The following is a 15747-nucleotide window of genomic DNA, read 5'->3' on the forward strand; positions in this document are numbered from 1 at the left end:
CTGAGAAAAAAGGATTTTTTTCCTTTCTTCATTTGGAAATTAGGTCAAAACTTAGTTCTCTGAAGAGAAGGAATATGATGAGATGAAATCTTGAAATTGTAACCCCACCCAACTAATGAACCTTAGAAGGAATTTAATCTATGGTGAATTCTGACCCAATGTGTTGCACTCAGGCAGATTGGATTTCCTGAGATGGGATGGGGTGGGGTGGTGGTCTGGTTTGAAATAGTCTTTCATTGTCAATGAATGGCATAATCAGTTGGATCCCTTAGTCCCTCATTAGAATAGGTTGCCCCTATCATTATAATATTCATTATCTAACTAATTGTTAATCAATCAGAGTTGATGCCATTCTCAAGAACATCTATTCTTCTAAGGGATCTGAGTGGGTTCCATGAGGAGTCTCTGGCATTCTAGAATGCCATTGACCCTTTTATTAATTATACCCTAATATGATTAATAAAATGATTGATTGCCCAGAAACTATGTTTCTTGAACTTTTTATATGTCAGAAGACTGAAAAGAAGTAAATATAGTGGTTAGATAGAATATAGTGGATTTGGAGTTGGAGGATCTAGAGTTCAAATCCCATATTTACTACTAACTGTATGATAATAGACAAATGACAACTTTGGCCCTAAATTTTCTCATCTGTAAAATTAGGGGCTTGGATTAATTAATGGAATAATGAGATCCCTTCTAGTTCTAAAGCTATGTAATTCTGTAAGAGAATAGAAAACTGTTTCTTTGGCTCACCTGACCATACAAATAAAGGTGTTCAGCTACTGTCATGTAATGAAATAAGATATCATACTGGGGACAAAAACTCATGCTCTCCCGGACCTGAACAATGGACTTGGAGATCTCATACCCACAGATATATGCCTCTCCACTTGTTGGAGGCAACATACCTAAGGAAAACAAACAAACAAACAAAACATATGCAAGACATTTAAATTAGGGAGAAGGCATGTTAATATATTGTCCTGGATTTAATACTCTTTTGATTTATCTTGACAGATTAACTTCATCTCAACTCCAGTACAACAATCAACAACATTCACAAAATAGAAACTGTGAGCAGAATATCAATAAAGTCCTAAGATGTCTTGATTCAGTAAAATGAATTTGGGATTTGGAATCAAAGTTACTAGCTTTATGCTTGTGACAACTTGTGAGAATTTGGGCAACTCATTTGATCTCTTACAATTTGACCTGTAAGAGGGAGTTCCTAAGTGATTTCTTAGGAAAAGCTGAATGTCTGGAAGGATTAAAAGTTAAAAGAAAGAAGGAAACATTGAAATGTCAAGAGAAAGGCCTTCAGATACAAAATAAACATTTCCTAATCTAGGTAGGATCAGAGGCTAGAATACCTAGATTACACATGAAGGCTCCCAGAAAGCCTATTTGTGTGGATACTTTTTTTTTTTTTAATCTTTCAGTTTTTAATTGGATGAGATTGAGGGAGAAAAAAGAGGTTTGCTATAAATAAAATAGGGGCCACTGAAATATATGGAAAAAGTAGAAATTAAGAAGGGAAAAGACAGCTTTGAAAGTGTAGAATTTATTAGATGCTTTTAAAAAGTGGCATGAAATGGAGTTACAATTCTATATATAATCATCTTTTTGTGTGTGTTCTGACATATATGTGCTTTTTTTGATGTTAAAGTTCAAAACTTTAAAAATTAAATTAACAAAAAGAGAAAGAGAGAGAGAGAGAGAGAGAGAGATAACGTTAACTGGGCCAAAGTGGCTGAGATAGATAATATGAAAACTTATATGAGAGACAAATGGTTAGAGATTTGTAATATAAAAAAAAAATCAAGATTCTAGCTGTTGATTTAAAGTTGTTTTTTTTTGGAATACATTACAGTACATTCTATATGTAGTCAGTAATAAGCTAATGACATGAGAACTTTAGTTAAAATAACACAAAAGATTATAGTTGAACACAGCTTTCTTGCTCTAGTTATGAAAAAAGAATAACAAAAGATCCAATGATGACTCATTCAAAGAAAAATCACATGTAAGTCTTTTAATCTAGTACAAATATATATAAAAAGAAAAGTTTGAGAGAAAGTGGAAAAGGGAACTTAATCAGAGAAACTAGCACAAACTCAGGTAAATAATCTGGAAACCTGTCAGGGCTTTAACAACTCCAAGGAAACCTGAAGAATGCTGTTCTGTTTCTGAGAGGCAAGCAACCTTAATATTTAGAAGGGGAAGTTGTATTTGGGGTAAAAATCCACAGTGGTCTATTTGTGGAAACAGGGCCAGGAAATGTCATTGCTTTGAGTAGGCCATATCAAGTGAGGAAAAGTCTACAGCGCTTTGACTACAAACTATCCAGAGGGTCATAAGACCACAGTATTCACATTGTAGACATATAACAGGTACATGAAACCTCTCTATGCTTTAAGTACAGTCACTTTGGAGAAAATGAAATATGTCAGCAAAAAACCAAGTAATCAAAGTCAGGACAAAAAAGAGCCTGACTGCCTAGTTCAAGAATGTGGAGAGGAGTAGAGTCTAGCTCAGGCACAATCATAAGAGAAGAATTGAGGCTAGAGATGTGAGTGAATGAGAGAAGAATGAATATCCTGGTTCAAAAGATGCCAAAGAACTAAATCTAGAAGAGGGGGGAAATTCTAGAATTAATACAAATAGAGCTTTGGAGGAAAAAAAATTGGCTTGTCCATAAGGAATATAAAAGAACCTATATCAAGTAAAAGATTTTTTAAAAAGTTAATAAAAAAAGCTCTGGAGAAAGAAATTACAAAGGGAATAAATAACTTTAAACAGAAAGTAGAAAACCTCATCACATAATAGATATTCTGAAAATCAGAATGGAATGAATAAAACAATATTAGAATAAACTAAAAATATTTTTTTTAAAAAGGAAAAGGTAAAATATGTATTATAAAAAATAACTGGAGCAGAACCAAGATGACGGAGAGGACGCATGCGTCATTCTAAGCTACCCTTCTATCCTCATTATTAATTACCAAATTCAGCCTCAGAAATAGTGCTTGACTGGCAAAATCCACAAATATTGGAAGTACAACAAATTACTAACCTAAAATAATCTGGAAGACTGCCAGAAAAGGTTTGTCCTGATTGGCAGGAGCAAGCCATGGCAAGCAGGAAGGCAGATCCAGAGGCTAGCACACTGAGCTGACTGGGGGCAGGGATGGTCTAAGCAGGTGGAGAATTTGCAGGGAGAACTCTACCACAGGTTGGCTGCTCTGCTTTGGTTGCAAAGCAGTAGATCAGCAGAGAAGCTACACAAACACCAAAAGTAGAGTGTACTCCAAAAAATGCCAGAATTTAACAGGATCTGGCCACACCCACCCAACACCAGGAGTGACTCAGCATGGACCACAGCACAGCTGTGCAGCTGCATTCTGCAACACAGGCCTTTTGCCCAGGGTAGCCCCATTTCTGTAGAGGGTGGTGGTGTTTGCCTGGGGCAGCCACAATTCTGCAGTGGGGGGCAGCAAGGAGGGAGGGGGGAGTCTGCCTGGGGCAGTAGAACTTTCCAAGGCAGACACTTCCAGTGTGGGGCTCTTTCCAGGGCACTTTGTGTATGCCCATAAGAGAAATACAGTTCTCAAGAGTTCTTTTTATCTTTTATGCTTTTCTTGAGTCCTATATTTGGAGGTCAAATTTTTTGTTTAGTTCTGGTTTTTTCATTAGAAACAAATGGAATTCACCTCTTTCATTAAATGTCCATCTTCTTCCCTGGAAAAAAAATGCTCAGCTTTTTTTTTTTTGGTTTTGCTTGACTGATTCTTGATGTCTTAACAAATCATTCATTTCTATTTGTCCAGTTCTGATTTTTAATGAGTTATTTTTCTTCATTAGCTTTTTTTTACTTCTTTTTGTATATGTCCAATTGAGTTTTTAAATGAGTTGTTTTGCTGTATGGACTTTTTTCCCCTTTAACTATTTTTTTTAGTGAGTTATTTTGTTTTTCCAATTCACAATTTTATGAATAAGTGTTCCAAATCACTATTGATCAGAGAAATGCAAATTAAGAAAAGTCTGAGATACCACTACACACCTGTCAGATTGGCCAAGATGACAGGGAAAAAAAATGATGAATGTTGGAGGGGATGTGGGAAAACTGGGACAGTGATTCATTGTTGGTAGAGTTGTGAACAAATCCAACCATTCTGGAGAGCAATTTGGAACTATGCTCCAAAAGTTATCAAACTGCGCATACCCTTTGATCCAACAGTGCTACTACTGGGCTTATACCCCAAAGAGATACTTAAGAAGGGAAAGGGCCTGTATGTACCAAAATGTTTGTGGCAGCCCTGTTTGTAGTAGCTAGAAACTGGAAAATGAATGGATGCCCATCAATTGAAGAATCATTAGGTAAATTGTGGTATATGAATGTTATGGAATATTATTGTTCTGCAAGAAATGACCACAAATAAAGTGGAAAAAAAAAAAACAAAACAACTTCCTGAAATGTGAATTGGAAAAGGTAAAGAACTCCCAAGAAAACAGAATTTGTGAATTGGAAAAGATAAAGAACTCCCAGGAAAGTAGGATTTGTGAAATGACCAGCAAGATGAATACAGAAAAGCTTGGAAAGACTTACATGATCTGATGCTGAGTGAAATGAGCAGAACCAGGAGATCATTATACACTTCAACAACAATACTATATGAGGATGGATTCTGATGGAAGTAGATAACTTCGATAAAGAGAAGATCTAATTCAGTTCCAATTGATCAATGATGGACAGAATCAGCTACACCCAGAAAAGGAACACTGGGAAATGAGTATGAACTGTTTGCATTTTTGTTTTTCTTCCCAGGTTATTTTTACTTTCTGAATCCAATTCTTCCTGTGCAACAAGAGAACTGTTCGGTTCTGCACACATATATTGTATCTAAGATATACTATGACATATTTAACATGTATAAGACTGCCTATCATCTAGAGGAGAGGTGGAGGGAAGGAAGGGAAAAGTTGGAACAGAAGTGAGTGCAAGAAATAATGTTGTAAAAAATTACCCATGCATATATACTGTCAATGAAAAGTTATAATAATAATAAAAACAAACAAACAAACAAAAAAACCCTTGAGAGTATAGGAATAAATGGATTTTTTCCTTAAAATACTCAGTAGCATCTATTTAAAACCATCAGTAAGCATCATATGTAATGGGGATAAATTGGAACCATTCCCAATAAGATCAGGAGTGAAATAAGGTTGCCCACTATCACCATTACTATTCAATATTGTATTAGAAATGCTAGCTTTGGCAATAAGAGATGAAAAAGAGATTAAAGGAATCAGAGTAGGTAATAAGGAAACCAAATTATCACTCTTTGAAGATGATATTTAGAGAACCCCAGAGATTCTATTAAAAAGCTATTAGAAATAATCCACAACTTTAGCAAAGTTGCAGGATAGAAAATAATACCACATATATCATCAGCATTCTTATATATCACTAACAAAATCCAACAAAGAGAAATTCCATTTAAAGTAACTGCTGATAGTATAAAATATTTGGGAATCTCTCTGCCAAGGGAAAGTCAGGAACTTTCAAAGCAAAACTATGAAACATTTTCCACACAAATAAAGTCAGATCTAACCAACTGGAAAAATATTAAGTGCTCTTGGATAGGCTGAGCAAATATAATAAAGATGACAATACTACTTAAACTAATCTATTTACTTAGTGCTATACCAAACTCCCCCAAAATTATTTTAATTACCTAGAAAAAAATAACAAAATTCATCTGAAAGAACAAAAGGTCAAGACTTTCAAGGGAACTAATGGAAAAAAAAATCAAATGAAGGCAGCCTAGCTGTACCAGATCTAAAACTATATTATAAAGCAGCGGTCACTAAAACCATTTGGTATTGCCTAAAAAATAGACAAGTTGATCAGTGGAATAAGTTAGGTTCACAAAACAAAATAGTCAATAACTCTAATAATCTAGTGTTTGACAAACCCCCAAACCCCAGGTTTTGGGATAAGAATTCACTGCTTGACAAAAACTGCTGGGAAAATTGGAAATTAGTATGGCAGAAACTAGGCATTGATCCATACTTAACATTGGTACACCAAGATGAGGTCAAAATGGTTTCATGATCTAAGAATAAAGAATGAGATTATAAATAAATTAGAAAAACATAGATAGTTTACCTCTCAGATTTGTGGAGGAAGAAGGAATTTGTGACCAAAGAAGAATTAGAGAAATGAGCAGAACCAGGAGATCATTACATACTTCAACAACGATACTGTATGAGGATGTATTCTGATGGAAGTGGATTTCTTCAATAAAGAGAAGACCTAACCCAGTTTTAATTGATCAATGATGGACAGAAGCAGCTACACCCAAAGAAAGAACACTGGGAAATGAATGTAAACTGTTTGAATTTTTGTTTTTCTTCCCAGGTTATTTTTACTTTCTGAATCCAATTCTTCCTGTGCAACAAGAGAACTGTTCAGTTCTGCACACATATATTGTATCTAAGATATACTATGACATATTTAACATGTATAAGACTGCCTACAATCTAGAGGAGGGGGTGGAGGGAGGGAAGGGAGAAGTTGGAACAGTAGTGAGTGTGTGAATTTAATAATGTAAAAAATTACCCAGGCACGGGTTCTGTCAATAAAAAGTTATAATTATTAAAAAAAAAAAAAAAAGAAAGAAAGAAAGAAAAAGAAGAAGAACTAGAGATCATTACTGATCACAAAATTGAAAATTTTGATTATATTAAATTAGAAAGCTTTTGTACAAACAAAACTAATGCAGACAAGATTAGAAGGGAAATAATAAACTGGGAAAACATTTTTACAGTCAAAGGTTCTGATAAAGGCCTTATTTCCAAAATATATAGAGAACTGACTCTAATTTGTGAGAATTCAAGCCATTCTCCAATTGTCAAAGGGTATGACACAACTAATATAAAGGATAGAAAAGCTTAAAATGTATTATTTCAAAAAAGTAAAAAAGAATTACTATAATTATTTAGAAAAAGTTTGAGTACCCATGAATCACGAACCTTACAAGCACCCATATCTCTACTCTATTTCTGATCATTCTGAGAGGTAAGGCTTCTTTGCTATTGATGCTACTTTTCTCTTCTGGAGTCCCTCTCAGTTGTTCATGGACTTTTGGATGATTTATTGTAAAGTCATGTGTAATGGGCTGAGGTTTGTGTTGATGCACTGAGGTCCCAAGTACGTGAGGCTAAATAGTAATTGGGCCACATTCTATTAATATACATGATTGGATAAAGAATGGTCCCTGCCCACTCTCTGTGCAAGTCCTAATGTGTTGTAGAGGAAATGACGAAATTTTGGTGGGTGGAGGCAGAGAGAGACAGGAAGAGAAGCTGGGAGAGATTGGGCCTGGGTTCCATTCTCCTAGCTGCTGGTTGTGTGGCTGCTGATCTAGCTAGCTTTTTGACTCAGCTGCACACATTGCTATCGCCGATTATCTTCCACCTCTGATCCTTCTTCACTGAGAATAAAGATTGATGATTTTCCCCTAACCTGAATTCCTGACTCCTGCTGATTTAAAAATGCACGTCTTCACATATCCTAGCCTGCAAAGTAATAATGAGGGCCACAATCTCAGAACAAAAAAGAACCTACAATTCTGTCACTCTGAACTGAAAGAAGTTCCCAACTGGCTCATACTCAAATTCAGGTCAGGAATCTGCAAAGCTCAGACCAAAGGGCAAGCAATCAGAATTTTCCCAGTATCAGATCAGTTTGGGAGCACTGAAAGCTTGCAAATCCCCAGCTTGTCCCTAAGATCTTCATTTAATACAACATTCAATACCCCAAGAAAGCAGAAACAGAACCAGTCCAGACCTTTCCTTCAGAAATGTGGCAGCCTTAGCATTGAGTATATAAACAAACAAAAATTCTACCATAAAAAACTAGAAAGGTGGCAGGGAAGTTCAAGATATAACCAGTAAAAGAGAATGACTCTAAAACATCTATCAGCAATGTCTCATACACAAGAAAAACAAAACCTTGCCCAAGCAACAAAGCCCTGAAAATCCAAGTGGAATAAACAGAAGTCAATGACTCCTTCACAAGGCAATAAAAATAAATTAAAATAAAGTCAAAAGACTGAAAATAAAATAAGAGAATATAAAATATTACATAGCAAAACAAGTGACCTAGAAAACTAAGAAGAAAAAATTGAATGAATATCATGACCACAAAAAAAAGTCTAGATCTGTTAGTTAAGAAACTTAAAAGAAAACTGTCTAAATCTTTTAGAAAGAGTTCAAATGAAAATGGAATCCACTGATTACCATCTAGGAATATCAAAGCCAAAATTCAAAATTTCCAGATCAAAGGAAAATTTCTACAAGCAACCAGAAAGAAAAAAATTTAATTACATAGGAACCACAGTCATGATCACATTTGTTTTTAGCAGGCAGCATTATAAAAGAGCAGAGAAGTTGGAATACAGTATTCCAAAAGGCAAAGAATATAGGCATATCAACAAGGAAATGTCATGAATAACTTAATCAGCAAAAATGAACATAATGCTACAGAGGGAAAATGGATTTTTTAATAAAATAGAGGACTTCTAAGCATTTCTGATAACTGCATAGAAACTTTGACTTCAAAAAAAGGAGTGAAGAGAAATGTAAAAAGGTAAACTTGAATGAACCATGACAAAGAACTAAACAAGTTTAAACTGCTTACATTTAAACATGGGGAGATGCTACATGTGTCTTCTCTGAATCTTCTCATTATTAGGGGTCTCAATGAGGGTTTAATGAGACAAGTCATGGTAGTTATCTTATGTCTTAATGATCTTAAAACGAGTAAAAAAAGAGAAGAGGAATACACTGAGGGGTAGAGGAAAAGCAAAGGAAGGCTAGGGAAAATTATTTCACCAAAATAGGGTGTGCAAAAAGATATTTACACAAGCAAGAAAAATCCAGTAGAGGGACGGTTGATACTTGAATCTTATTGTCCTATGAAATGATCAAAAAATTGGAGAATACACAAATATATAATTGGGTACAAAGACACATTTTACAGGGAAACATAAGATAAGGAGGAGAAGGGAGAGTGGGAATTAGAAGCAAGGATTATGCCTAAGAAAAACAATTCTAAGAATGTGCAAAAATATGTTAGCTCTTTTGAAGTAGAAAAGAATGGGAATCTGGGGGGGGGGTACCCAAAAGTTAGGAAATGGATGAACAAGTTATGATACATAAATGGTTTGGAATATTAACGTACTATAAAAAATAATGAAATAAAGGGTTTCAGAGAAACCTGGAAAGATTTGTATGAAGTGGTACAGAATAAAGTGAACAGTCTCAAGAAAACATTTTTTACAATGGCAGCAGTATAGTAAACCCAAATGAGAATAAAAGAACTTTTGAGAAAATAAAGAACTTTTATCAATGTAATGGCTAACATGATGATGAAACAAATCACCTGTCTCCCTGATAGAGAACTGATGGACTCAAAATACTGAATGAGACAAATACTTCGGTCATGGCTAAATGTGGAATTCTGTTTTGATAGTCTATACATATTTGTTACATATTTTTTCTTTTGTCTTCAACTGGGATGGGATGGGGAAGTTACTGTAGGAGAAAGAGAAAATGGACTTTTGCTCATTGGAATATTATACACATAAATACATATGATGTATATATATGAATGTCAAAATGACAAATCTGACTATAAGAAGGGTAGATGAAAGCCTGATATTGTGATCCTAGTTAACATCTTCAGTTTTCAAAATATAAAAATCAAATCCCTGGCTCCTCAGCTGACCAGAATTGATAACTTACCTGTGAGCATTGAAAGGATGGTAGTTTTCCCTGCTCCATTATGTCCTAGAAGGACAGTGATTTGTCCCTTATAAAAATTCAGTGTCAGATCATTTACTGCATATTTCTTAATATTGTTTGTAATGAACACCTGTGGAATAGGAAAAAACAGTAATTTTATCTGTATATCTATATCTATATAAACCTGAAATTTCTGAAGAATATATTAATCTCTTGTTGAAAGCATCAAATCTAAAGAGAAAAATGTAAGAGGAGAGACATTTCTATTTCATAATGTAAAACAGTTTGAAGCTTATCTAATAGAAAATTTATTTTAAGGCATCTTTAAATGATGTTTCAGAACATAGAAAGAATCCACAGTGCTTTCAATTTTCCTAGAATAGCATGTTATAAAGTTACAATGGAAAGATAAAGGGAAAAGCAAGGATCCAAAGTCCCAAAGATTCAAAATCACAAGAGCTGTTTAAATTGAATCAGAGAGTAGAGAAACAAGCAACAAGAACAGTTCAGAAACTCTGCCAAAATTTTATACAAAAGATGATGAGTCTTAATTAGGAAAAATATTTATGTTTAAACCTATGTGTATGTGTGTGTGTGTGTGTGTGTGTGTATGTAGCTGAGGCAAATGGGTTAAGTGACTTGCTCAGGGTCACATAGCTAGGAAGTGTTAAGTGTCTGAGGCCAGATTTGAAGTCAAGTCTTCCTGACTTCAGGGTTGTTGTTCTATCCATTGTGCTGATAGCTGCCCCCTTTAAGCCCTTATATTAACAAAAGAAATAAATAAAAAATAGAATATTTGAGTATACAATTGAAACTACAAAAATTAGAAAATGGTTAATCCTGAAATAAGGACAAAGATAGAAATCTAGAAACTCAATAAGAAATGGTAAATAAAATAGAAAAAAATCATTGTAATCACAAAACAACAGTTATTGAGCAAGATAAAGGAGAATGTTAGCTTAGGGTCAGACCCCTAGGAATCCAAATCTCCTATTTTTATTACAGCAATGATCTCAAAAGAATATGAGTTTATGGATAATGGAAAATGAGTTCTACGAGAGAAGTTAGCAGGACTGCAGGTAAATAGAACGAAAACTCTTAGCAGCACTGTGGAAAGAGAAGATCAAGAATAAGAATAAGGAAAGAATAATACAACCATCCTAACTGGGAAAGAGTACTAGCAGTATGGGACGTAATGGAAGAGATGGAGGAGAATGACCAGTAAAGACTTCATGCACAATATGGTGTCTGACCTGCATATTAAAGGAAAAGAGGGGGCAGATGGAGCCAAGATGGCAGAGAGCAGACAGGACTTTGCCTGAGCTCTTTCTGGCTTCCCTCAGAATCAACACTAGATCATGCCTCTGAATGGATTTTGGAGTGACAGGAACCACAAACATTCAGAGTGCAGCAATTTTCCTGTTTAAGATCTCTTGGAAGGAAAGGTTCTGTCTGAATTGGGCAACATGTGGCGAACATGTTTCACCACAGGTGTTGAAAGGGCTGGCATAGGGAAGCTAGCTTTTAGCCAAACCACAGCAGAGTTGGCTACTGGCTCAAAAGGTCAGTGGATTAACAGGACAGCTCTAAGGCCTCCAATGCAACTACAGAAGTCAAACTGTGAGCCCTAACCCCAGTAGAAGGAGGAACTTGACCAGGCCCACCCAGCACTGTGGGGAAGCCTACAGCACCTCCAGCCCCAATGCAGGCCACGAGACGCCCAGATGCATCTTCAGAGGAAGCTGGGACAATAAAGGAATCTTGGGACAATTTCCTCTATGCCCAGCAGCAGAGCTCATGCTTGACTTAAAAAGCAAAAAGAACATAAACTATAGAGAGCTCTACAGAAATAGGGAACATCAGAGCACAAACCCAGAAGAGAACAGGAAAGGCAAAATGCCTTTAGTTAATTCTCAAAAGGAGATGTGAACTGCACTCTAGCTCAAAAGTCTCTCTTGGAAGAGTTCAAAAAGGGTCTTAAAATAGAGATAGAAGAAAAATGGGGAAAAGAAATGAGAACTATGCAAGAGATTATGAAAGTTTTGGGGGAAAAGACAATAGCTTGGAAAAGGAAACACAATTGACTTAAGGAAACAACTCCTTAAAAAATAAATATGGTGAAAAGAGAAAAAAAATATGTACACATATAGACTAAAGAAAACAACTTCTTAAAAAATAAACTTGGCAAATATTCATTTCAATTAGATTGTCAGATTTGTTGGCACAGAGTTGGGAAAATAGCTTCTAATTATTACTTTAATTTCTTCTTCATGGTAGGTTCAGGCTTAATTTTTGATTTTTTTCTTTACTTTTTCTAATCAAATTAATCAAAAGTTTATCTGTTTTGTTGTTTTTTTTTTCCCTAAAACCAACTTAGTTTTATTAATTAGTTCAATATTTTTGTTAGTTTCAATTTTATTAATCTATCCTTTGATTTTCAAGATTTCTAATTTGATATTTAATAGGGGATTTTTATTTGTTCTTTTTCTAGCATTTTTAGTTTTGTGTCCAATTCATTGATCTTCTCAGGTTGACAAAATAAAGTATCTGGGTGTCTGACTTTCAAAACAAATCTAGGAACTGTATGAACACATTTAGGAGAGAAAGAAAAAAATTGGGGACACAAAGATTTGCAAAGGTGAATGTTAAAAACTATCTTTGCTTATCTGAGAGGAAAAAAACGAAGAGAAGCACTCTAGAAGGTGGAAGTAAGAATTCAGTACATCCTAAGCATGAGGGATGGTCAGTATTAAAGGCAAAGAAATGATAGATAGGAACAGACATTAAGCTACAGAAAGAAGGCTAGTTTGGCTGAATCACAGAATGCAGGACAAGGTGTGAGTAATATCCAGTGAGGTTGAAAAAATAGGCTAGAATCGGGTTGTGAAGGGCTCCAAAAGTGAAACAGAAAAAGTTATATGTTCTTCGAAGGGCAACAGTAAGCCACAGGACTTTGGCTGACTAAAAAGTTAAAAAAATATATATTTCATGTAGAAGTGACTAAAGTAGAGAAAAGAAGGGAGATCAATTACAAGGCTGTTGCAATAATCAAAGTTGATGAAGGGCTGAACTAGGGTGACAGTCATGTGAGAGCAAGAGTCAGATAGGAAAGATAATTGTAACATTTAGAGACTTAATAGATATTTGAAATGAGGAAGGAGTGATTCATAATAATGTAAGAACCTGACTAGAAGTAGGCTAATGATGCCTTCCATAGAAAATAGATATCACATGGAAGATGGAGGGTCTAAGGGTAAAGATTATTAATTTATTTTAATATCTTACTAAGCAATTTATGATTCTGGACTGAGAGACGAAGTCTAGATATGTAGAGATGAGATCATCTGAAGAGTTATTAATTAAATTCTTGAGAATTTCTGGAGTTACTAATAGAAAAAGTATAGAAGAAGACAAAAGGATCCAGGAAAGAACTATGAGGAACATTCACACTTCATGATATGAATCTAAGTCAATAGAGATGATTGAGCGTGCAGACAGATGAGAGGTCGACCAATAAATGAGTAGGGTCAAAAAATCCAAAGAGCAAAGGAGAGGATGATCAATAGTGACAGATATACAGTGATACAACAAATATGGAACTAAAAAAAAAAAAAAGAGAGAGACCACCAGATTTGGCAAAATTAAAAAATCACTGGAAAGAGCAGCTTCAGTTGAATGATAATGTTGGCAGTCAAGTTGCAAATGGTTATGAATAGGTGGAAAGGAAGTATAAGTAGTATGTATGAATAACATTTTAAAGGAATTTGCGTGAGAAATGGAGAATGGCAGTATGATAATAGTTTGAGGTGATTATAGAATCCAGTGAAATATTTTTTGGGAAAAAAGATGAGTTGGGCTTTTCTTAGGGCAATAGGAAAAGGAGAAAATTAACAGGAAAGATTAAAAAAATAGTGAGATGGAGGATAAGTGAGGATGAAATCTTCAGAATATAGGAAGAGATTACAATCATATATACCGAGGCAGGCCTGGGCTAGTCTTTGTCAGAGTCTGGGGAAATATCGTAAAAGGATTTGAGAATAAAGTTAATGAAAGAATAGTGAGCACTGGCAAATGAAAGCTAGTTTTTGAGGGAAAAAATAGATAAACTATCAGTATGATTAAAAATAAAGCCAAATTGCTGTGGGAAAAAAAAAGCAAATGAAGTAAATAAAAATATAAGCAGCTGTTTTTTGTCCAATTATATGCCAATAAAATGACAAATTTGGATGAATATACAAAAATACAAAATATCCAGATTAACAGAAGAGGGGATTTAAATAAACTAATTCCAGCAAAAAGGAATCGAGCAAGCCACAAATGAACTCTCATGGAAAAATCTCTAGGACTAGATGGATTTTTAAGGCTATGAAACATTCAAAGATTAATTCTAATGTTACATAAACTATTTCCAAAAATAAGAAAAGAATGAATCCTGTCAAAATTTCTATGACTCAAATATGGCATTTATACCTCAACTAGGAAAAAAACTAAGCAAAGTTCCTCTAGATCCCAGCTTCTTAAACTGTGGTTTGTGTTCCCATGTGGACTCTCTTAATGAATGTGGGAGTCATAAAATTGTGATATATTATCAATAAATGTTTGATTTGTATACCTATATACTCAGGATCATGTAAAAATTTCTCAGGTAAAAAGGGGTCACCAGTGGAAAATGTTTAAAAAGCCCTGCTTAAATAATAAATGACATAATAGTATTCGTATAAAATCAAAAACCAATATCATATATAGTTAAGATAAGCTAAAAGTCTGTATAATAAGATTGGGGTAAAGCAAGAATCTTCATTATCATCATTACTATATAACTGTATACTATACACTATATAAGTGTAAGAAATGCTAGTATAATAATGAGACAACAACAAGAAATTTAGTTAAGATTTTGTACAAACAAAATCCATTATGTTAAAATTATGAGGGAAATAGTCAACTGGAAAAAAAATTTTTTGCAGCAACTTTCTTTGCTGAAAGAACTATATTCACGATATGTAAGAGAGGGGCTATAGGAATACAGGCACACTGATACAACCACCGTGGGACCTGTGAGTAGGTCCAGTAATTCTGGAAAGCAATTTGTTGCTTCTTTTTCAAAGATCACTAAAAAATACATGTCCTTTATCAATAACACTAATGGTAAGTTTACTATCCCAAAAATATTCAATAAAGAGGTAAAGGATACACATATACAAAAATTATGTATAACAGCCCTTTTCTGCTATAGTAAAGAACAAGAAACTAATGAGGTGTCCAGCAAGTAGGCAATGGCTGAACAAACTATAGTACAGTGGCTCTCAAAGTATGGTCTAGAGAATCCTGGGGATCTCTGAAATCTACAAATTCAAAAAAAGTATTTATTTCCAATATGGTAAATGTCTATAAATATAATCCAGATAAGCAAAAACGCTTTGGAGATATCCTCAATAATTTTTAATAGGATAAAGAATGAAAACAAAAGTTTGAGAACCATTGCGTATAGTATTTGAATGTAATGGAATGTTATGCCATAAGAAAACATGAAAGAGACAATTTTAGAGAAACCATAGAGAACTTATGTGAAGATATACAGAGTAGATTGAGCAAAAGCAGGAGAATGACTTGTATAGAAACAAAAATAATTCAGAAAGACTTAAAAAGTCTGATCAATAACACTTCATGAGGAAGTACTCTGCTGTCTTCTGAGGGGTGTTAGACTCAATTTACAGAAAAACATACATTTGTGGACATGACCAATAAGAGTATCTGTTTTGTTTGACTATTCATATTTGTCACAAGGGCTTTGTTGTTTGTTTTTTTTTTTCTTTTTCTCAATATGAGAGGGAAGTAGGAAAGTTGATTTATTTGTTAATTGAAAAAAAATTAAAAATATAAATGGGTAGTATGGACTACAATTTTAAGTTAATTTATTCACTTGACTTTCTC

The 15747-nt window shown here is 34.4% G+C and overlaps 1 protein-coding gene across 15 annotated transcripts in view; it reads right to left on the reverse strand.

The window, feature by feature from the left end:
- The window catches only part of LOC100928701 (ATP-binding cassette sub-family A member 3), a 251867-nt gene that overhangs the window by 92180 nt on the left and 143940 nt on the right, over nucleotides 1–15747 (reverse strand). For all 15 annotated transcript variants that reach the window (XM_031942176.1, XM_031942127.1, XM_031942136.1 and 12 more), the window contains 2 exons: nucleotides 9814–9943; nucleotides 757–911 (listed from right to left, as the gene is read on the reverse strand). In XM_031942176.1, the coding sequence (XP_031798036.1) occupies nucleotides 757–911; nucleotides 9814–9943 (285 nt within the window). The remainder of the gene's footprint in view (nucleotides 1–756; nucleotides 912–9813; nucleotides 9944–15747) is intronic.

This window comes from Sarcophilus harrisii, chromosome 1, assembly GCF_902635505.1.
Source record: "Sarcophilus harrisii chromosome 1, mSarHar1.11, whole genome shotgun sequence".
Classification (NCBI taxonomy): domain Eukaryota; kingdom Metazoa; phylum Chordata; class Mammalia; order Dasyuromorphia; family Dasyuridae; genus Sarcophilus; species Sarcophilus harrisii.